This window comes from Psammomys obesus, unplaced genomic scaffold (assembly GCF_907164565.1).
Source record: "Psammomys obesus unplaced genomic scaffold, mPsaObe1.curated_primary_1811, whole genome shotgun sequence".
Taxonomy (NCBI): Eukaryota; Metazoa; Chordata; class Mammalia; order Rodentia; family Muridae; genus Psammomys; species Psammomys obesus.
In genome coordinates this window covers 11,929,893-11,951,672 of record NW_026590062.1, presented here as the reverse complement: position 1 = coordinate 11,951,672, position 21,780 = coordinate 11,929,893, and the positions used below count along the sequence as shown (strand labels likewise).

Genomic DNA, 21,780 nt, shown 5'->3' with positions numbered 1-21,780 from the left:
ATAGATAGATAGATAGATAGATAGATAGATAGATAGATAGATAGATAGATAGACAGACAGATAAATGAAAAATGAAATTCTATGGATACAGAGAAATAATGATGAGTTAAGATGGAAAGAGGCCTGAAAATGCAGCCAAACTCAGCCAAACTCCCCAGCATTCAGTGAACATGTGTTGGTAGAGAAAGTGCTATATCTCTGATAAAAACAAATTCTATTTTAAAAGTCTCAGAAGCAGAAGTAATGGCATTTGTAGATCATAAAGATATATGCCAACATCATTATAAGTCAGATCGGAGAGAGAGAAAAGCAAATGGATGGAAAGCCTAAGGAACCTACCCAAGGTGGCTGCACAAGTGAATGTACAGTCAGGCATATGCCAAGGTGGCCCTGAGAGGGTACACCCACTGCTATGAAATCACCCTAAACACAACTGCATGGATAGACAGACCCATGCACAGTGACAGCCTAACTTTAAAATGACAGCTTTGTTTCAACTGTGACCAAAGGAAGTCCAAGTTGTGGCCACCCTACTCTAGTCACAGACGGCCATGAGGGTGAGAGATATGTGAAGACAGGATTAACCTAGAGTCCAACGATTTGACAAGAAGGGGTGAGCCTTCCATCTCTAGGGCAAGACCATAGCTTCAGCGCCTCCTAACTCAGTGTAGTGGCCTCTGAAGAGCACGGTATCTCTGGGCTTCACTAGACAGTCTTAGATTTATTATCAGGAGATTATGGTCCTGTGATTTCAAACAAAGCAAGAAGGTACATAAAACAGTAAGGGCCTCTACAGAATGGTCCTTGTGCCAATGCCAAATGGTAGCAAACAGCACACTACCTTTACCATTTAGGTCAAGAGTCAAAATATTTAAATCTACTCAGGAGGCAGAGGCAGGTGGACCTCTGTAAAGTCCAGGCCAGCCTGGTGTACAAAGCAAGTCCAGGCCAGCCAGGGCTACAGAGAGAAACCGTGTCTCGAGACAACACCCCCACATTTAAATCTAACCTATATTCAGCCCACATGGAACTCAGTCCTCCCAAGTAACTAATATCTAATAACTAAACTTAAATTACAACAAAAATAAAAATGTAAAGTGCAGTCCTCAATAAAGTCTGGATTTCTGGACCTGTGCAGTGACAGAGTTCAATTCTGAAAGGAAAAAAAGCAACCCAAATTTATTCTTCCAACTTTTCAAATATGCCAGATGTAACACTGAGCTCACATCCCCAAATAGCAAATAGCACCTGGAACTGAGTGGCAACTGCTCTTAGGCCAAGAGTTTGCCTTGGTTCCCACCTCTTCCTGTTGCCTTCTCATCACTGAGACCAAGTCTACTGTAGCTTATATATATTCCTAATAAATATTTCCCTTTAGCTATGACTTCCAAAAAAGACAAGAAAAAAAAAATAGCAGAGAGCCTCTTAATCTTAGGGATGGACTGCTTTATATCCTGGTCCTTGTGGAGATGTAAGTTTGTGACTTTTGACCCAGATAAACAATATTAAGAGAAAGGTCGTAAAGGGATAACTTTACAGACAGTATTTGGCAAGCTCATGTGCAAGACTTAGAAACCAATTCCCACGCCTCTGTTCTAGGGGAAGCTTCAGACAAGGTCATTTCCCAACTATTCCTGCACTGACTGTGTAGACTGAGAACAGGATCATGAATTTCTAGTTACTGACATTCTGAAAACATCTAGTCCTGCATGCCCCAAACAAGATTCTTTATCTATAATATTAAAATATGAAGAAATATAAACGGTTTTCTTTTTCCTTCTTAATGGCCAAGCACACCCCAACACTTGTGAGGAGGAAAGAGGCTCTTGAGTTCTAGACTAGCCTAGGTTACAATGTAATGCACACACACACACCAGTACAAAAAATAAAAAATAAAAGGTAGAGAACAATCAAAACAATAACAAATAAGCTATAAATCAGCATCATCCAGAAACACCTCTGATGTTTTCTCCCAGTCAGCATCTGTCTCTAAGGTCCTTCAGAAGCAAGTACTAGTTTTTCTTTTTCTTTAAGAAAGCCTCATGTAGCATAGGCTGCCCTCGAACATCCTATATGATTTAGGCTAGCCTTGAACTCTGGATCATCCAGAGTACTGGCATTACAGCCTGTGCTTTGCTCCTGGCTTACAGTACTGACCTTCCTTGTTTTATGCCATATTAGGTTAGCCCAATTTAGAATTGCATATAAATGGAATCAGATATTCTTCTGAGTTACTATATTATGTTGAGTCAAATTTTTAAAACTTTTTTTTTTTTTTTTTTGGTTTTTCAAGACAGGGTTTCTCTTTGTAGCCTTGGCTGTCCTGGACTCACTTTGTAGACCAGGCTGGGCTAGCCTCACAGATATCTGCCTGCCTCTGCCTCCCCAAGTGCTGGGATTAAAGGCGTGTACCGCTACATCGGCTTAAAGCTTTTTTTTTTTTTTAAGGCAGGTTCTCATGAGCCCAGGTTGGGCCCAAACTTTCTATGTAGCCAAAGATGACCTTAAACATTTGATCCTTCTACCTCTGTTCCCAGAATGCTAGGATTAGAGGCATTTGCCCCATGTCCAGTGTATACAGTACTGGAGCTCAACCCAAGGGCTTAATGAATGCTATCTAAGCACTCTACCCTTAAATTTGTTTTATTTCACAGGGTTCTTAAGTTAAACCATGTTGTTCTACATAGTAGTTACTTCTTTTCTTACGATTTCCTTATTTAAATTTTATTTTGTATATAGTGGTGTTTTGTCTGCATTATGTAACTGTACTATGTGTGTATGCCTCATGCCTATGGAGACTGGAAAGGGTGTCAGATCCCCTGGAAAAGAAGGTTGTAATCTACCATGTCAGTGCTGGGAATTCAATCTGGGTCCTTTGGCAGAGTAGCCTGTGTTCTTTAACCACATACTATTTCTCCTATCCCACTTTTTTTCTCCCCCATTCGGTTTTTTGGCATAGAGTTTTTCTGTGTAGCCTTGGCTGTCCTGGACTTTGTAGACCAGGCTGGGCTGGCCTTGAACTCACAAAGATGAGCCTGCCTCTGCCTCCCCAAGTGCTGGGATTACAGGTGTGTGCCACTGGTACCCAGCTTTCTTCTTTGTTTTTTTAATATGTATTTTATTATTGTATGCATAGGAGTGTTTTTTGCCTTTATTTATGCCTGTACACTAGATGTATGCAGGTCCCTGAGGAGGCCAAAAGAGGGCATCAGACCCCCTCGAACTGGAGTTATGTAAGTTGCCATGTGGGTGCTGAAAATCAAATCCAGGTCCTCTGGAAGCACAGCGAGTGTTTAAGCACAAAGGCATCTCTCCACCCCATACTTTTCAATACTGAACAATCTGTTCCTAGAATACTATCACTCAAAAACTAAGGTCTATGGAAGAAAAATAAGTTTGGTAACCATGATTCTAGTCTGTCTTGCTCAATTCTCTCCCTTGACATCATGAGCTAGGTGAAATGTCCCTACCCAGGGCCACACTGTCCTAAGGTTTCTAGTCTAATATTCCACACGCTTCTATCTTCACCCTGTAAGAAGTTTCCTACCTGATTCCATAAGAGAACAGTGGTAAAGAAAATGGAAAGTCAATATTCAAATAATGAAGTACTTCCAAATTCTCTCAAAAACATGTTGTCAAATGCACTGAAAAGATTGTCCATTTGGGGAGGTGTCTGCCACACCAAACACAAGGAGTTGAGTTTGATTCCCAACACCCACATAAAAAGGCTCTACAAGGGCACTACACACCTATAATCAGAGCACTGGGGAGTGGCAATAAGAACTCTAGTGCTCATATGACAGCTAGTCTATCCAAACCAACAGATTCTAGGTTCAGAGAAATACCCTTCCTCAAAAAATATGGTAGAGAGCAATAAAGGCACACCCTTGACATCAGCTTCTGACTTCCATCCTGCATGTGCAAATACATATACACATACAAAATAAAACTTAAAAACAAAATGTGTTTGCAGCCAGGCATGGTGGTGCATGTCTTTAATAGCAACACAAAAGAAGCAGAGGATCTTTCTGAGTTTGAGGCCGGCCAGATCTACATAATGAATTTTAGGCTAACCAGAGCTACATAGTTGAGACCTTGTCTGTCTAACAACAGAAAAGTCTATCATCAGGCATCGTAGCTCATGTCTACAACCCCAGTATTTAGGAGGCTAAGGCAGGAGGAACATTTAAGTTCAAGCCAGTCTGGGTCATACAGTGAAACAGATTCAGAGAAGGGGAGAGAGAAAGAGAAAAGTATGTCCATGAATAGATAAGCAAGTGGTATATTGGGCCAGAGAGATGGCTTAGCAAGAGCACTAGCTGCTCTTCCAAAAAACCCAGTTTCAATTACCAGTACCCACATGGTGGCTAACAACTCCCCGTAACTCCAGTTCCAAGGGATCTAATGTTTTCTTCTGTTCTCCACAGGCACCAGTTATACATGAACATACACCCAGACATATAAAAACAATTTTTAAAATGGTATATCTATGAATGGAATACTATTTAGCCTTGAGAAAGAATAAACTGTATGCACATCTACAACACAGATTACCTTTAAAACATGTTAAGCCAGGTATGGCCATGTATCTTGTAATCTCAGCACTTGGTAGATAGGTACAGGAGGATCGGGAGTTCATTTATACTTGGGCTACATACTTATTGAGATGGAGGCCAAACTGGGCTACACGGGAGTGTGTCAGAAATTGAAGAAAAAATAATAATAAAAGGAAAAAGAAAGCATGTGAAAGAAACTTTTATTCACTTGTTTCAATTGTTGTTTCTGAGGCTTACTGGCTCTGTCTGCTAACCTAGGCCTAGTCCTGGAAGCTTCTAGCCTCTGTACAATCTAATCTAGCCTTAGAATATTTTCAGCCTTGGAGACTTACTGCTTAATAAACTCACTCTTACTTGTTTTCTGAGCTCTAAGCTGGCTGGTCCAACTCAGCTGTTTTGGCTCAAATTCCTCTCTCACCTTATTTATTCAATATGCTCTAATCTCTTGGCTCCTTCTCATTCTCTGGCTCATTCGGTTTTTACGTGAGTTCTCTGCAATCTGCCTATTACTGTCCTGGTAAAACTGCCTCCTCTCTCTGTAGCTTCCTTTAAGTAGCTTCCCTTTCCTTTCTCTTCTGGTGAGTTGGGCATATTCTATTCTGTCAAATCTTTCTCTGACTTGTCACCTTTTCTGCCACTCAATTAGGCATCACTTTCAAACATGGGTGCTTCCTTCTACAAACTATCTTTACCTTCATTGTTTGGGACTGAAGGCATTATCACCATGCCTGGACCTAAGCTTTTCTTTACCTGAAACTTACTCTATACCAGGCTGGCCTTGAGCTCAGATCTGCTTGTCTCTGTCTCCTGGATTAAAGATGTGTTTGTATTCCAGCCAGATCAACTCAGACCTAGGGCTTTGGATGTGCTCTCTCGCCAGAGCAGCCATGTTCTGAAGTAAGATTCCTACACAAAAGCACACTAAGTCAAAGAAGCAGCCAGACACAGAAGCCCACATATCACATGATCACAAAGTTAGGGTAATTCTAGAAAAGACAAATCTATAAAGACAGTCTAACAATGGCCTGGAGGGTGGTGAAAACTCGAATTCAATATAAAGGGTCTTGAATGATCATACTGAGTGATGGGATTCCCTGAAACTGTACTGTGATACTGATAAGACTAGTAAGAGGAACATTCCCTGAGCTGCAAGCTTAACACAGGTGCATGTTATAGTCTGTATATTATACCCCATAGCATTGTTTAAGAAAAAAATACTTGTCTGACTACAGATGAAAGAGTTCCACAAGGCAGAGATCTGCCTGATAATTTAAAGAACAAAAGAGGCAATTTTGAAAGCCCTGCTATGCAATTGGAAAACAGCAAACTAATATAACAATATTCTGTTTTAGTAGCCAGTGTAAGGGGTAGGGCAGCACTAAGGGATACAGTGCTTGTCTAGCAAGCACAAGGACTCAGTCCCAACATCACACTGGAGCTGAGTATGGTGTCCATAATGCTGGCACTCAGGAGGAGGAGGAGGAGGTAGAAGGACTGACCATCCTTCAACTTGGGCTATTAGACTCTCTTAAGAGAAAACTCTGACCCCTTGCTCTCAACAGAGAAACTATGCCATCAAAATTTCCCATGGTTTTCCCTCTCCAATTCACAGTTCCCCATCCTTTATTTATCCCCTACCACCTCTGAGATAGTCTCTTCACTGTTACCCAAGCAGGATCTTCACGTCTAAGACTCAAAGGCTAAAGACAAGGAATTCTGTTTCTGGAATTATGTTTCAGATTTGAGGTTCCCTTCTGGAACTACTGATGTCACCCCTTCTCCATGGCCTCCTTCTAGATGGTTCTGATGGTACAATCTAACTAAACACATCAAGCACACTAGGCTAAGGCTTCTTTAGAGAATTTGAGATTAAATGGTATCTCTCTGTAACTAAACCACAAAAAATGAAAGTATCATTAGGATACATGGCAGTAGGAGAATATCTACTATTCAGAAAGTGACCTCTAGCTGGGCGCAGTGGCTCACGCCTATAATATCAGCACTTGGGGAGGCAGAGTTAGGCGGATGTCTGTGAGTTCAAGGCCAGCCTGGTCTATGTAGTGAGTGAGTCCTCACAAACCCATAGTCTATATACAGAGACCCTGTCTCAAAAAAGAGGGATGCTTATTTCAACTCTGGCCTTTATGGGGTAATCTCCTAGCCATAATGAGCTGCCTGTGTAGGTAAATCAGTTTTCCTAATTCAGTGAGAATGATGTCTTCATTCCCACTATGAGTCACAAGGCCTTTTGCTTCTTCAAGCTCCTCTCTTTTCGCTGTCTATGTCCAACATCTGTCTGGTCCTCTGGTCATTCTAATGCTGAAATGCACCATCCTTACTCCACCTTGGCATCTTTTACTGTCCATGGCTGGCTTCTATTTTCCACTCAGATTTCAGGTTAACTTAAAATGTCACCTCCCTAGAATATTTCTCTGAGCAGCTCAAAGTTCTTGCCCAAACTTCCCAAATCCCTTTTACTTACTATCCTTTATTTTATGTTGTTAATGGCACTCAAATACAGAATCCAATATGCTTACAGACTCCTGCCAGAAAGGAAGCTTCACAATGGAGAAAGATAGCTAATTCGTCTACTGTATCCTCATGAATACATGTTGGGAAACATGTATCTTGATCTAGCAGCATCTCATCTAGCAGCAGACAAACCAGCATCACAGCTAGACTGCAGCTCTATGGCTGAAGTGGTTACCTCTTATAAAACATGTAGATTGGAGACTACCGGGTTAATTTAATAATACAACTGCCAATGAGCACTCATGGTGACAGGAAGCTTAGCAAGAGCTGCATAGGAACACTGGCCATGCAAACACAAGGATGCAGAAGTTCCTTTGGCAGAGGACAAGAAAGAAGAAATTCAGTAGGGGTGAGACTGTCAAGGAAAGTCACTTCTTTTTTTTTTTTTTTTTTTTTTTTTTTTTGTTCTTCCAGGGCTGAGAACCGAACCCAGGACCCTGGGCTTGCTAAGCAAGTGCTCTACTACTGAGCTAAATCCCTAACCCGGAAAGTCACTTCTTGATGAACAGTAAAGGTTCTCTCTCCTGCTGAGAATGAAGGCCACCCAGTTCTAGCTCCAGTCTCCATGGCCCTCTGATAGTCTAAGACATGCTGGAATTGATGCAAAATAACCAGCACTCTTCCTCAGGCTGGCATCAAGGAGTCCCTAAAGCTTGTGACCCAAACAGCTCAGCCTGAAACACAAGACTTTGTGGTCTGAAATTCTAACCACACAGAGGAGTTTCAACAGAAGATCACCAGACACTGGTTGCCTGGACTGCACATTTTATACCCATTAGGTAAGTGGATTCTGGAGAACAAATAATCTGAATCTTTCAAGGGCCATTACAGGGATCCTCCAAAACAAGTCAAATTCATTGGGATGTGGTGGTTCATGCTAGTAATCCCAATACTTGGGACACTGAAACAGGATTAGGAGTTCAAAGTCATCCAGGGATAGTGGCCAACGCCTTTAGTCCCAGCACTCAGGAAGCAGAGGCAGGCAGATCTCTGTGGATTCAAGGCCAGCCTGGTCTGCATAGGGAGTTCCAGGACAGCCAGGACTATGTATATAGTAAGACCCTGTCTCAAAAACAAAAAAGAATTCAAAGTCAGAAGCCTGGTGAGATGCTCAGTGCTTAAAAGTACTTCTTCCAGAGAACCCAAGTTCCATTCCCAGCACTTACATGACAATATACAACTATTCATGACTACAATTTCAGAGGATCTGACACACTCTTCTGACATACAGGGGCACCAGGCACAACATAATATACAGATATCCATGTATATAAATAAATCTAAAAGAAGAAAAAATGTTAAAGTCAAGATATAAATTTAAAGAAGGGTTTCAAGGTCAGACTGAGGATGCCTCAGTGGGTGAAGTGCTGGCCATGCAAATGTAAGGATCCCTGTGAAGTTGGCACAACTGTCAGCATCTGGGACCCCAGCACTCCTACAGCAAGATATGAGGCTGTGATGGAGAACCTTGGCAGAAGCCCTCTCAAAGTCTGGCAGCCTAGCATGTGCAGTGGGAGACAAAAGACGCGTCCCAAACATGGTGTAAGACAAGAATCAACACGCAGGGAGGGCTGCCCCATGGCCTGAGTGTACACACATGTGTACACACACAGATGTACTCCTTCTCTCTCCCTCTGCTCTCCCCCCCCCAACTTCTAACACATACTTTAAAAACAAAAAATAAACCTTGTAGCCAGGCACAGTGGCACACACCTGTAATCCCAGCATTCAGGGAGGCAGAGGCAGGCGGATCTCTGCGAGTTCGAGGCCAGCCTGGTCTACAAAGTGAGTCCAGGATAGCCAAGGCTACACAGAGAAACCCTGTCTTGAACAACCAAAACAAACAAGCAAAAAATCTTGTTCAAGGTCATCCTCAGAGGCCAGCAGGGACTACATGAGACCCTGTCTCAAAAAAAAAAAAAAAAAAAAAAAGAAACAAAAATGCCAAACTGAAGCTACAGATGGTGGCTTTGACTTATAATCCTAGTTACTTGGAAAACTGAGACAGGAGAAGCTCTGGGCAACTTAGTGAGACCCTGTCTTAAAATAAAAGGTGAAAGGCTGGAAATGATGCTCAAGGGTAGAGTCCTTACCAAGAACACATGCAGCCCAGGGGTCAATTATTCAGATTGACTTTCTACAATACCTATTACAGAAGGTACACCAGGCAGAGAACAAGGACACAATACACTTAGCAGGCATTTCCTTTGACAAGGGCTCTCCTATCACTAGAGCCCACTGAACCAGGGCCCATACCTCCAGCGTAACTCAGTATCATTACAGGGTGGGCTGCAAGCTCTTCTGTGGAGAAAGAAGGCTTAAAGACACTCACACCAAGCTCAGTGAGTGAAAGAGAGGTTAAAACATTTTCTCAAGAAACTTAGGTTGAGTTCAGTACTACTCAACCAAGACAAGAGGACATGAGGTCAGTGAAAAGCTGTCAATAGAAAAGAAGCGGGGGGAAGGTGTTAGAAGGTGGCTTAGTGGGTAAGAGCATAAGAGCACTTCAGTGAGTCGCAGAGACAGGCATATCGTTAGGGTTTTCTGGCCTCCAAGTTCAGTGAGAGACTTTGTCTCAAGGGAATAAGGGAGTGATAGAGCAGGACACCTGACATCCTTCCCAGGCCTCCTCACACCCACACATATACATGCACATATATTTACACACGTTTTAAAAAAAAAAAAGCTGAGCACAGTAGTACATGCCTGTAATCCCAGCACTTGGGGAGGCAGAAGCAGGGGGATCTCTGCTTTGTAGACCAGCTGGTCTACAAAGCAAGTCCAGGACAGCAAAGGCTACACAGAGAAACCCTAGCTCAAAAGAAAAAAAAAAGCTGAGCTTGGTGGTGCACATCTCTAATCCCAGCACTCTAGAGGCAACAGCAGAGGCAGGCAGATCTCTGTGGGTTCAAGGCCAGTCTGGTCTATGTAGTGAGTTCCAGGACAGCCAGGGCTATATAGAAAGAGAGAGAGGTGGGGGTGGGAGAAGAAATTTTTGAAGCCGACCTGTATTGGCTTCCTATTGGTGCTATAACTTAAAAAAAATAAATTTATTACCTCATAATTCTCAAGGATAGATATCAAATTCAGGTTGCATGGGGCTAAAGCCAAGATTCAACAGCCCTGCATTCCTTCTAGAATGCTAGGAATGCTGCTTCCTTGTCTCTCCTCTCTTAAGGCTACCCCCATTCCTTAGCCCACAGTATCCCTCCTCTTGTTCAGGATGAGTCCTTTTCCTACAGTTCTCACTCTAGCTCTCTCTTCCACTTGTTAAGAACCCTTGTAATTACCATGGGTCCACTCGGATAATCCAGGATAATCTTAGCTGATCAGCAAACTTAATTCCATCTGCAGCCTTAAATCCACTTCACTGTGTAACAACATACTCACAGGATCCAGGGACTGGGGCATAACCATCTTTTTGTTGTTGTTACATTTATTTATTGTGTGTCCGTGTCCACGTCTCCACGTCCATGTGTCCCGGTGTGTCTGTGTCTGTCAGTCCATGTCCACAACCAATGTGTGGATACTTTTGTTGACATCAGATTCCGTGCGTATATTCCTTCTTCCCTGAGTTAACTGTCAGAAATCATGAATTCTCTTCCCTAAAAAGAAGTCTATGTTCCTCTTATCTTTTCTTCTTTAACAGTCCAGGACCAAATTTCTATTTTAAGTGGGGTCTACTAGTTAATTGCCAGCTCCATAGAAGGGTAAGGAAAGGTTAACAGAACTGGAAAAGAAAGCTGAGAATGTAACTCATTTGGCATAAACCAGGTGTGGGTGGTAGACACCTGTAGACACAGCACTCCTGGGAAATGACAGCAAAAGAATCAGAAATTCAAGGCCATCTTTGACTTCAAGGCCGGCCTGGTCTCCATGAGACCTTGCCTCAAAAAATAAATAAAAAAGAAATAAATTTGAACTTAGAAGTTAAGGACTTCTGCTCACAAAAGTGTAGAATTCCTTGGTAGAGGAAATGAAGGTGCCAGTTCCTCTACTGCTGTAAGACACCTTGGACAACCCAGATAGAAAGGTGAAAGTCTTGGGCTACTTATCCTCATTGGCTAAATCATGTGTGTACATGTGTGTGTGTGCATATAGGTACAAATGCACATGTGTGTGTAGGCATGCAGGGGTCAGAGGTTGGTATCCATTATCTTCCTGCATTGCTCTCTACCTTATTATTTTTTAAATTCCTCCCTATACTCACTTTATTTTTTGAGATAATTTCTTGCCGAACTCAGAGATCACTGACTGGCTAGAGTGGCTGGCCAGTGAGCTCCACGGATGTGCCAATCCCTGCTACAGAGGTCAGAGGACAGCTTGTAGGAGTAGGTTCTCTCCTACTACCATGTGGATCCCAGGGATTGAACTCAGGATCTCAGGCTTGGCAGCAAGCACTTTTATCCACTGAACTATCTTGTCAGCCCTAATTCCCAGGGTGTTATGTATTTTAGATAGTTACCTTAACTGCTAAGCTACACCCTCAGACCAGAAAAAGTCTCTTGAGCTGAACAGTCCCACTCCCCCAGATCTGCTCACAAAAGTCTAGAATTCCTTGGTAGAGGAAATGCAGGTGCCAGTTCCCCTACCTGCTCTAAGGCACTTGGGACAACCCAGATAAGGTGAATGTCTTGGGCTACTCATCCCCATTGGCTATATCTGATGCTTCCTTCAATATGAGACTTCCCCAAGTGAATGAACCTCATCCTTTGGAAAGCCAACAGTCTTATTTGATTTAGCCTTGTATATGGTGGTTATGCAGACCTGATTTACCTGCTATCTTCACCTTTGCTTTCCCTGTGGAGCCTAATAGTCTCTAACACAGACTATGTGATTGAGAAATGTATATTGAATTGAGAAAGGACTCTCCAGAATTTGGATCCAACAATATGAACTTTGCTGAATCTTGCTTATCTTTCTTTCAGTTTTTTGAAAATAGCTGTATGGATCTGTGCTTTAGGGAATGTTAGCGTGAAGTGAGACAGTAGGACGGGAGACATTTGTATATTGTTGCCCATTTAGACAGTATGACGGGCAGGTTAACAGCACCCTTAAACATGTCTTTGTTGAGGCTGGTGACACAGCGTGGTTGATAAAGGTATTTGTCACCAAGTGTGACAACCTACATGGTCAAAAGGGAGAACAGACTCCCAGGAAGAGAAAGAAACAACTTCTGTAAGCTCTCTGACCTCCATATGGGGATACACACACAGGCACACACGTACACACAATGTCTGGTGTGGACATGCCTCCCAATACCACCTTTAAATCAGACTCACCCTGTTACCACAATTCTTACCATCTATCCTGAAACTAACTGTGCCTGTTCCCTCATCTCTGGTTTCTGAGCTTTTTGAGATTATTGTCTCTGTAGCCGATGCCAGTGCACACTCTGTAATAGTAAGCACACTGTCTAATGATTAAAGACCGAGAGAGAGAAAGAGAAGAAAAACAGCTTATTCGTGATATAGGAGCAGAATCATAAAAGGATTTTCATTACCATGCCTGTCATAAGATTCCTTTGGTGGGACCTGCAGCTCAGTTAGTAAAGTATTTAGATCTCAGGCACAAAGCCCTGGGTTTGAGCCCCAGCCCACATTAAAAAAGCAAACAAACAATACAGATATGAAGCACAAACCTGTGATCTCAGCATTCAGAGGTGGAGGCAGAAGGATTAGACGTTAAAGACTAGAATTGGAGAGATGGCTCAGGAGATAAAGCACCCAGTGTGCAAGAGTGAGGACTGAGTTCGCTTCCCAGGACCCATGTAAAACAAAATATTCTATAATAATCCCAGTTCACCTACAGTGCAGTCTGGAAAAGCCCCAAGAGCTGAAAGCCAGCTAGGCTCATATACTCAGTGGCAAGAAAGAAACAGTGTCTTAAACAAGACAGAAGGTGACAGATGGACAACAGAAGTGATCCAATGACTTCCACATACGCACCATGGAGCAAGTGTACTGGCAGCCACAAGTATCAACGTGTACACAAGACACTTGCATGTATTTGTACATTCACCTGCATGCACTCACATATACACACGGGCACACACACACCATACATACATACATTAAAAAAAATGACAGTTGCTTTATTTTTCCTCAGCTAAATGAGTACAAGGCCAACCTGGTATATATGAGACCTTGCCTCGAAGAGAAAGACTTCTCTACTATACACTTAAAATTTGTAGGACCCAGCAGTCTAAGTCTTTAGTCTTTGCTAAGTCCTCAAGTCTGGCACAGCTTTCTACCCTGGGCCATGAGCATAGGGTACACATGTGGGGGCTACAGACTGAAAGCATATCCCAGGACTCTTCTATTTAGTTATTTATTTATTTACTTACTTATTTACTTTATATGAAAGAGGTTTATGGGATGGAGACAGAAAGAGAAAAGGAAGGAGAGGAGAGATATACGGTGGGGGGAGGGAGGGAACGTTCCAACAGAGAAAGGGGGAGAGCAGGAGAGAATAAGAGAGCAAGAGGGTGAGAGAGAGCTATCCTAGGACTCTTACAGTTCCTAGTTTAAAACTCTCAAGGGCCAGCAAGCTGGTTCAGAGGTTTAAAATGGTACTTGCCATCAACCTTGACAAGTGGAGACAGAGAAAACGCAGCTCTTGAGAGGTTATCTGAGCCTCACACACACACACATATACAAACACAAAATAAATGTTTAAAAAGAAAAATGGTGGAGTTGGAAAGTTGGTTCAGTGGTAAAAGGCACTTTTTCTTGAGAAGGACCTGGGTTCAAGTCCCAGCACCCATATGGGGGCTTACCACTTCCTCAGGCACCAGGCATACATGAGGTGCACAGACATTCATGCAGTCAAAGCACTCATATGATTAAAATAAAATCTAAAAAGAAAAATAATAATTAAAAAAAGTAGCACGTCTTTAATCCCACCACTTGGGAGGCAGAGGCAGGGATCTCTGTGAGTTTGAGGCCACCTGGATCTACAGAACTAGTTCCAGGCCAGCCAAGACTATACCAAAAACAAACAAACAAACAAACAAAAAAAAAAAACTTCTCTAGAAAAAAACACATAACAAACAACCACAACAAAAGAAAAGAAAAATATCAGCTTAAACAGCCACTTGCCAAAAAGCCTAAATACAGAAAAGGCCATTTTCAGGTCCAGCAAAATGGCTTTGCAGATAAAAGGTCCTTGCTGCCAAGCCTGACAATCTGAGTTTGATATTTTGGGATCTATATGTTGAATTAAAAAAAAATCTACAAGTTGCCCTTGGATCTCAACACACACACACACACACACACACACACACACACACACACAATAAACAAACAAACAAACAAAATTTTTTCAAAAAATTTGCCACTTGCAACTCTCTGATATACACCAAAACAAGTTAACAAAAAGAGAAGTGAAAGCAAAACCAACCACAAAAAAACTATACACTAGATGTGTTCAGAATCTGTATGGGGGGTGTACATGCATGACATTCCTTAAAATGTTAAAAGGGCAAGAACGATGAACCATGTTCTAAAGTGCACAGCTTGACCATGGCGGCCTTGCATAGACCCAGCCGAATCAAGACTGCTTCTATGTAGTATTTGTCAGGCAGCATCTGAAAGCTTCACTCCAATTAGACACACTGTTTTCTTAGTCTTGATAGGTGTCTGAGTGTGTTTGTTTATTGACAGGGTTGCCCAGGCTAGCCTTGAACTCATTAAGTTCCTGCCTCAGCCTTTCATAGGTTGGAATTATAGGTTTGCACTACCAGCCTAGCTGACTGAGGATAGTTAAAATTCAGCATTATCCACATTTTATACTTATTTTATAAACCTCCTTTGCCTGTAATTTGCCAGGTACTAGACAGTCACAGGCATTATCGCAGCTAATCTTCATTTCCACCCTGCAGGGAAGTTTTATCCACTTCACTCTAGAGCAGTGCCAGGACGGCTTAGGAAAGGTAAGCCAGGCTGCTCTCCCGTCACCTGTCACACAACTTTGCCTTGAAGAGAAACAATTTCTTTCCCTATAAGGAGTCTCAGAATTGAGCACATGTTCTAGAACCAAATCAAGATACCTTCCCATGGGGCTACTTACCAGAGTGGGAAGGACATGGATTTTTAAAAAGCTATCCATGAAGAAACTGCAACCCCACAGACAGTTACAGTGCCCGGTAGCCCCAAGCAGGAGGATTGCAATGAGCTTCAAGCCAGCCTGACCTACAGAGCAAAATCCATCTCCAAAATGGTGGGGGCGGGGGAAGCCTTTACTTGGTCCTGCTCATGGTCCCGAGACCACTCTGGATCAGGTGAAAAGTAACCCACAACTTCCCCTATACTTGGTTCCTTGTCCAAAAAGCTGCTGAGCCTCATCTGGAAACAGCTGGGAGGTAGCAGTTAACAGGAAACAAAACCAAAACAAAAGGAGAAAAAAAAAAAAAAAAAAAAGCACAGAGTGTACCAGGGAATCAGGCAGTAGACCCAAGAGCGCATGGAACAGACTGGAAGCTGGAATTAGAAAGAACTTAGGCCAAAAACAGTCACAGAGGAGACCCAGCTGGCCTTCCTCCCAGCCCAAGCAGGAGAAACCTGGAAAAACAGTGAAGTCTCTGACCCCATGCAAGGGCAAGCTAAAGCAGCTCTGAACCGGGTCTGCTTTCCTCCTCTACTTGGAGCTTACTTCTCTGAGAGTAGCTGGTGGCCATGGCTAAGCTGAACTCAGAAACCCACCTTTCTGTAGCTTCTCAGTTAATGTGTACCAAATCTCCACACTGCCAGTTAAACTCAGTGAAGCCGCATCAGCCTCACACGGACACAAAGAGCATCTTTATAGGAAGTTAAAAGCCCATTCGGGAACCTTTAGCGGTAAACCTAGGGCAGTACTAGAGTAGACATGAGGAATGACAATGAGAGCAAGTGAGCTCTTGGAGCTGGAGATACCAAAGACGAAAAGTAAGCTTCTTGCACCAAGCTAGTGATACATCTTGCAATCAACAAAATTAACTCAGTAATGGCCAGGTGCCAAAATATTTCTGAAAGAAATGGGGGGGGGGGTTTACTCTATTAGTGTTATTTAATAATCTTTTGGGTTATCCAAACAAAGCACAAAGGGAGACTGGTTTATTTTTTCCTTTGGCAGAGCTTACTAAGTGAGACCTTCCTAGCCTAGTGAGACTCCAATGGCTCAAGTAGCTTTCTCTCCCTATATGTGCAGAAGTTTATATTACATTTTTTTTTTAAAGAGGATTAAGTTCTCTTAATAAAACACATTCCTGTCTTTTGCCTCTGGTTTTATTTGAAAAGCCTTTCTCACAGAATAATTTATACTGTAATCTAATTGAATCTGAATCCAATATAAGCATCAGAGTAAGAGTCTGAAGGGTACACAGGACTGCAAGTCCACTGTCATCTGTTTAAAAACAGAGTATCTTCACAGGCTCAGTGCCAGCTCAAACTGGCAAGATCTAAGAAACAGAGCACAAACTGACCAATATGCCACATAAAGGTGACAGAAGGAAGGGCTATGCTATAAGAATAAGCCACCAGGAAAGCCTCCACAAGAGGAAACAGGGGCGAGGGTGAATTTCAGAAACATAACAAAGGAACAAGTTGACTAATCATTTATTCCAGTGAGGGAAAATGCCATCCAGAGCCAACTATCTAGTATTTTAACTTCAGGCAACTGAGTAATGCTTTTCATTTGGATTTATCAGGGCTGATTATCCACCTTTGAGAGAGAGGAGGGAGGGTTGTTTGAACCGATGAGTTTAAAACCAGTCTCCCAGATAACAGTATGACCAGTATCAAAAAACAAAACAACAATGAGAAAACCAAAAAATGTAATACTTACAAATAAAAATGTCATATCAAAACCTGTATTTTTCAGACTAACTTTAAAATTTAATTAAAAGCAAAAAACAAAACAGGTCTGGTCATAGCAGCACCTGTAATCCCAACCCTTGAGAGCCTAAAGCAGGAGGATTACTGCAATGTTGAGGCCAGTCTAGGTGGTACAGTGAGTTCCTGGATACATAGGTCTCAAGATAACACAAACAGGACTAGGAATGTTCCTACTCTTCTTTCCACAGTCTCTGCAGTCACTGGGAAACTTTTCCTATGCTGCCAGATGTGCAGGACTCAGGAGGCCACCAAAGCCAGAAGCCTCATCAGCAAGGATCTCTCCCACCAGAAGCTCCTACACGGCTGGGCTGCTCCAGCCACTAGCAGGAGTTCAGAGAAGGTCTGTGTCTGAGGCAGAAAAACTAAAGTGAACCTCTAACAGACACACTGGGGAAGAGTGTGAGGTTGGAAAGAACGGTTAACCCTCGGAGGAAAGGCATTTCTATGACAGATATCTCTGTCCAAAGCCAGATCCCCGTTTCAGAACAGTGTCTGGGATGTCAGCCCTACAATCTGACATCTCACACATACAATGTTTTAGGGTCAGCCAGAAAACCCTCTAGCTAGACCTGGGTGGGCATGGTAGTTTGTAATCACAAAACTTAGGAAGTGGGAGCAGGAGGGTCAGGAAGAGTTCAACGCCAGCATCTGCTACAAAAGCAAGTTTGAGAAGAGCCTGGGCTACAAGAGACCCTGGCTCAAAAACAAAAACAAAACAACCTTCCAACCTGCCAGGAAAATAGACTGCACTGCAGCAGCCAAGGCTCCACAAGTCGCCCTGTGTGCGCCAAGGGCCCTGCTTCAGAACTTCCCAGTAAACGAACTAGGAGAGCACCCAGGCTTCCAGATGCAAGGACCAGCAGGAAAAGTAACATTTAAGGAGCGCCTACCTATCTCAATCCTTCCCTGGAACAGCCCCCTGTAGGTCAATACTACCGTCAACCCCTCTTTACAGACAAGGAAACAGGCTCCAATGCGTTACACAATCGGTAGATAGTGCAGCCAGCGCCCTAGAAACCCTGGACAGGTGATCTTAATCGTTGGGTGTTGCTGGGAAACACACAAAGCAGTAGAGGGAACGGGGTCCACAGAGCCAGGAAAAACAACACGCAGCCTGTAGCTACACCTAATTCTTGTCCAAAAGCGGTGACCCACGGGCACTGGAGAAGGGGAGGGCCTGGATGGGGAACATGAAGCCGGAAGAAGCCAGGCACTGCTGACGGGGCGACAGGCCTGAACCCTGACGCCTCTCTCAACCTTGGAGACCCCAGACCCACAAATCGTCCTAGAAGCTGCCCCCAAAGGGACAGCGTGAAGCCAAAGGGCCACGCTGGTTTGGTCAAAGGGAGGCTGGAGTGAAGATGGGTCTCGGCCAGGTCCGGGAGTGGGGTGGGGGCGTCACCGGGTCCCTACCTGTAGGCCAGGGTCATGCACTCGAAGAGCTTGGTGAGCGAAGCATCAATGGACAGGTGGCAGGAGCTGGTCTTGCCGAAGCTATAGGTCTGGCACGTCTGCTTGTTGACCGTGTCGAAATCATAGCCCTTCTTGGGCGGGTGCTCGCGGTGCGGCGAGGAGACCATGAAGTGGCCGCTGTGGATGATCTGCTGTCGGCGCGGAGGCTCTTCGCGGCCCGGACCGGCCCGGGGCGGAAGCGGCGCGGCGCTCGCGTGGGCCCGAGCTGAAGTGGCCACGCCGGAGGGGGGCGGCGGGGACGGCTCGTCTGTGTCCGAGTCGTCGTCGTCCTCGGGCACCTGAGGTTTGAGCAGCACCGAGCGGCCCCGACTGCGGGGCCGACGCGGCGAACACATGAAAACGTCGGCAGCCATGAGGAGAACCTGGTCCGGGGCATCCCCCGGGAGCCGGGACGACGTGGAGCGGAGAGGCTGAGGGAACTCCAGGGGCCGCCGGCCGGGCACGGCCCTCGCGCAGACTGCCCGGGAAGAGGCCAGGGCGCCGGCCTCTTCGTGACGTCACGGCTCGTCTCGGCCAATCGGATGCCCGCGTCTACATCTTAAAGGCGCAGGGGAATCTTTCCTTATCTAGGCGGACAAAAAAAAAAAAAAAAAAAAAGGCGCCGGAGGCCACGCCTCCACGCCCGGCCCCGGGCTTGTCCTCTTTTTCCCTCCCGGCTGGCCCGCGAGCTTGAGGACAGAAAAGGCCAGGCCGCGCCCCTCAGAGAGTCCGGGCGCGGGGCGGCGTTGGGTCTCCCTCCGACGAGTCCGGCCGCGGCCCCCGCCCCGCCTCCGCCACACCCGGAGCTTGGGGATCGCCGGAGGCCTCCCCGCGGGCGGGGACGGCCCTCCACGTGGTGGGCAGGGAGGGGCTCCTTCCCCGCCCCGGCCGCTCTACCCGGAACTGGCTCCTCAGAAGCCTTCCTGACCACCGGTCCCGTTTTGTGGATGCGGAGACTGAGTCGCCTGAACTCTCGGGGATGTTCCTAGGCTGCCAGCAAGACCGAGAGAGAGCACGGCTCCTGGAGTCCTCACCTCCCGAAGGGAGAAATTGGCTCCCCCTGCTTAAGGCGTGTTCCCTGGGGCATCACCGCTCTTGGAGGGTGGACTCCTGCAGGAGCCGAGCTGTCTGCCTCCAGACCCAGCAACTTCAGCTACAAATCAAAATACTGTCTCTATTGTTTTGAAGTTTGGCCCAGACACCAAATTCCAAAAGGGGAAGTTATGAGCCTAGTTCTCTTTACTGCCATTCCTATGCCTCAGAAAGTTTTATCAACCTAAAAATAGCAAAGAGCCAGTCTTGGTAACGCATGCGCATGCCGGCAATCCCAACAGGAGAGGAGCAGAGGCGGGAGGATCAGAAGTTCCCCCAAATCCTAGGTTAGCCTGGACTAATGAGACCCTGTCTCAAAAAAACAAAACAAACAAAAACGCTTTATTATTATTATTATTTATTATTATTATTATTTAGTGAGGTGGTTCAGCAGGGAAAGGCACTTGCTGCCAGTCCGGGGACCCACATGAGAGAAGAGGACTCCAGCAAATCACCTCTGATCTCCATACTGTGCCGTGCCAGTCATCCATGTCTCCCACAATAAATAAATATTAAAAAAAAAATTAATTTGAGACAGGGTCTCTATGTAATCCTTTTGTAGACCAGGCTGGCCTTGAACTCACAAAAAATCCTAGCACTCAGGAGAATCAATCCAAATTCAAGGCCAACCTGGTCTACATAGGGAGTTCTAGGCCAGCAAGGACAATGTATACATAAACCCACACTAAGAAAAAAAAAAAAAAAGTGGAAGCTGGAAGATTATATATAATAAGGAAGCTATTTTTAGTCATGAAATCCCCATGACTAAACAAGAACTACAAAATTGCAGTGCCAGTTAACATCCCAGCATAGATGGGGGAAACCTTACAAGGCCCCCCTCCTAAATGAAGAGTAACAGGCCGTCAATGACTGCTGAGAGAGACAGGCTTACTAATCCCAAACAGCCAATACTGAACACAGACCAGCAGCACTAAATGGACTCAGCAGGCTACATTTATATATGCATATGTCTGTGCCTCCATGTTTAGGAATAATAATTAGTAAAGAAGGGGTCATATTTGAAAGGGCATGAGAAGACAAGGTAGAAGTTGGAGGGGGAATAGAGTAGGGTCGAACTGATGTATATACAGTACTATATGAAATTATATGTAAAAAATGTAAAAAGCAAGCCGGGCGTGGTGGTGCACACCTGTAACCCAGCACTCAGGGACGCAGAGGCAGGTGGATCTCTATGAGTTCAAGGCCAGCCTGGTCTACAAAGTGAGTCTACGACAGCCAAAGCTACACAGAGAAACCCTGTCTTGAAAACAAATAAACAAACAAAAAGTGTAAAAAGTAAATGAAAAAAAAAATCATCTGAAAACAGTAATGGCTGTCATAGGTAGATCCCTAGCTACTAGGAATGCTGAGGCAGGAGTACAAGACTAGCCTAGGTGCCAGGTATAGTGGCACATCTAATTCCAGCACTGGGGAGGCAGAGGCAGGAGGAGCTCTATGAGTTCGAGGCCAGCCTGGTATACATATTGAGTTCTAGGACAGCCAGAGTTACATAGTGAGATACCATGTCTCAAAAGATAAATAAATAACTGATCGATGTTTTCTGCTTTGCTCAGGTCTCTACAGCTGTGATAAATGCTGTGATAAAGCAACTTTTGGGGAAAGGGTTTATTTCAGCTTACAGCTCCACAGCACAGTCCATCACTGAGGAAAGTCAGGGTAGGAACTTAAACAAGGCAGGAACCCAGATGCAGGAGCCTGTTCAGAGGCCGATGGCGGAGTACTGTAAACTGGGTTGCTCTCTCATGGCTTGCTCAGCCTGCTTTCTTGTAGCACCCAGGACCACCAGCCTGGGGGTAGCCTTGCTGGACCAACTCACATCAATTTATCAATCAAGAAAGTGCACTATAAGCTTGCACATAGGCCGGCCTGGTGGAAGCATTTTCACACCTGAGGGTCCCTCTTCCAAAATGACTCTAGCTTATGTCAAGTTGACATAAAACTAGCCTGTATACTAGGCTAGTCCTGGGCATAGATGATCCTCCTACCTCAGCACTCCTAGCAGGTAGGGGACTACCTAAGTAAGCCATGTTTGTTTACTTGCCTAGTTTACATTTCTAAAAAAAAAAAAATGTTTTCCATACATAAACCCATAGGCACCTGTACTCACCCACATGAAGACAAATAATTTTAAAATAAATATATAAAGATAAAACCCTAAAGAGGAGGTTATCCTAAGGATGTGTGTGCAAGCGACACCACAAGCCGCTTTTGGCAGTAAATAAACAAACAAACAAATACAAAGTATTTGACTCCTC

The 21,780-nt window shown here is 44.4% G+C and overlaps 1 protein-coding gene across 1 annotated transcript in view; it reads right to left on the bottom strand.

The window, feature by feature from the left end:
• Mlxip (MLX interacting protein) overlaps window positions 1-18,910 on the bottom strand; it is a 63,631-nt gene extending 44,721 nt beyond the window's left edge. Inside the window, exon 1 of the mRNA XM_055606161.1 lies at window positions 18,374-18,910. Coding sequence (XP_055462136.1) covers window positions 18,374-18,786 — 413 coding nt within the window. The 5' untranslated portion in view covers window positions 18,787-18,910. The remainder of the gene's footprint in view (window positions 1-18,373) is intronic.
• Between the last annotated feature and the right edge of the window lie 2,870 nt (window positions 18,911-21,780).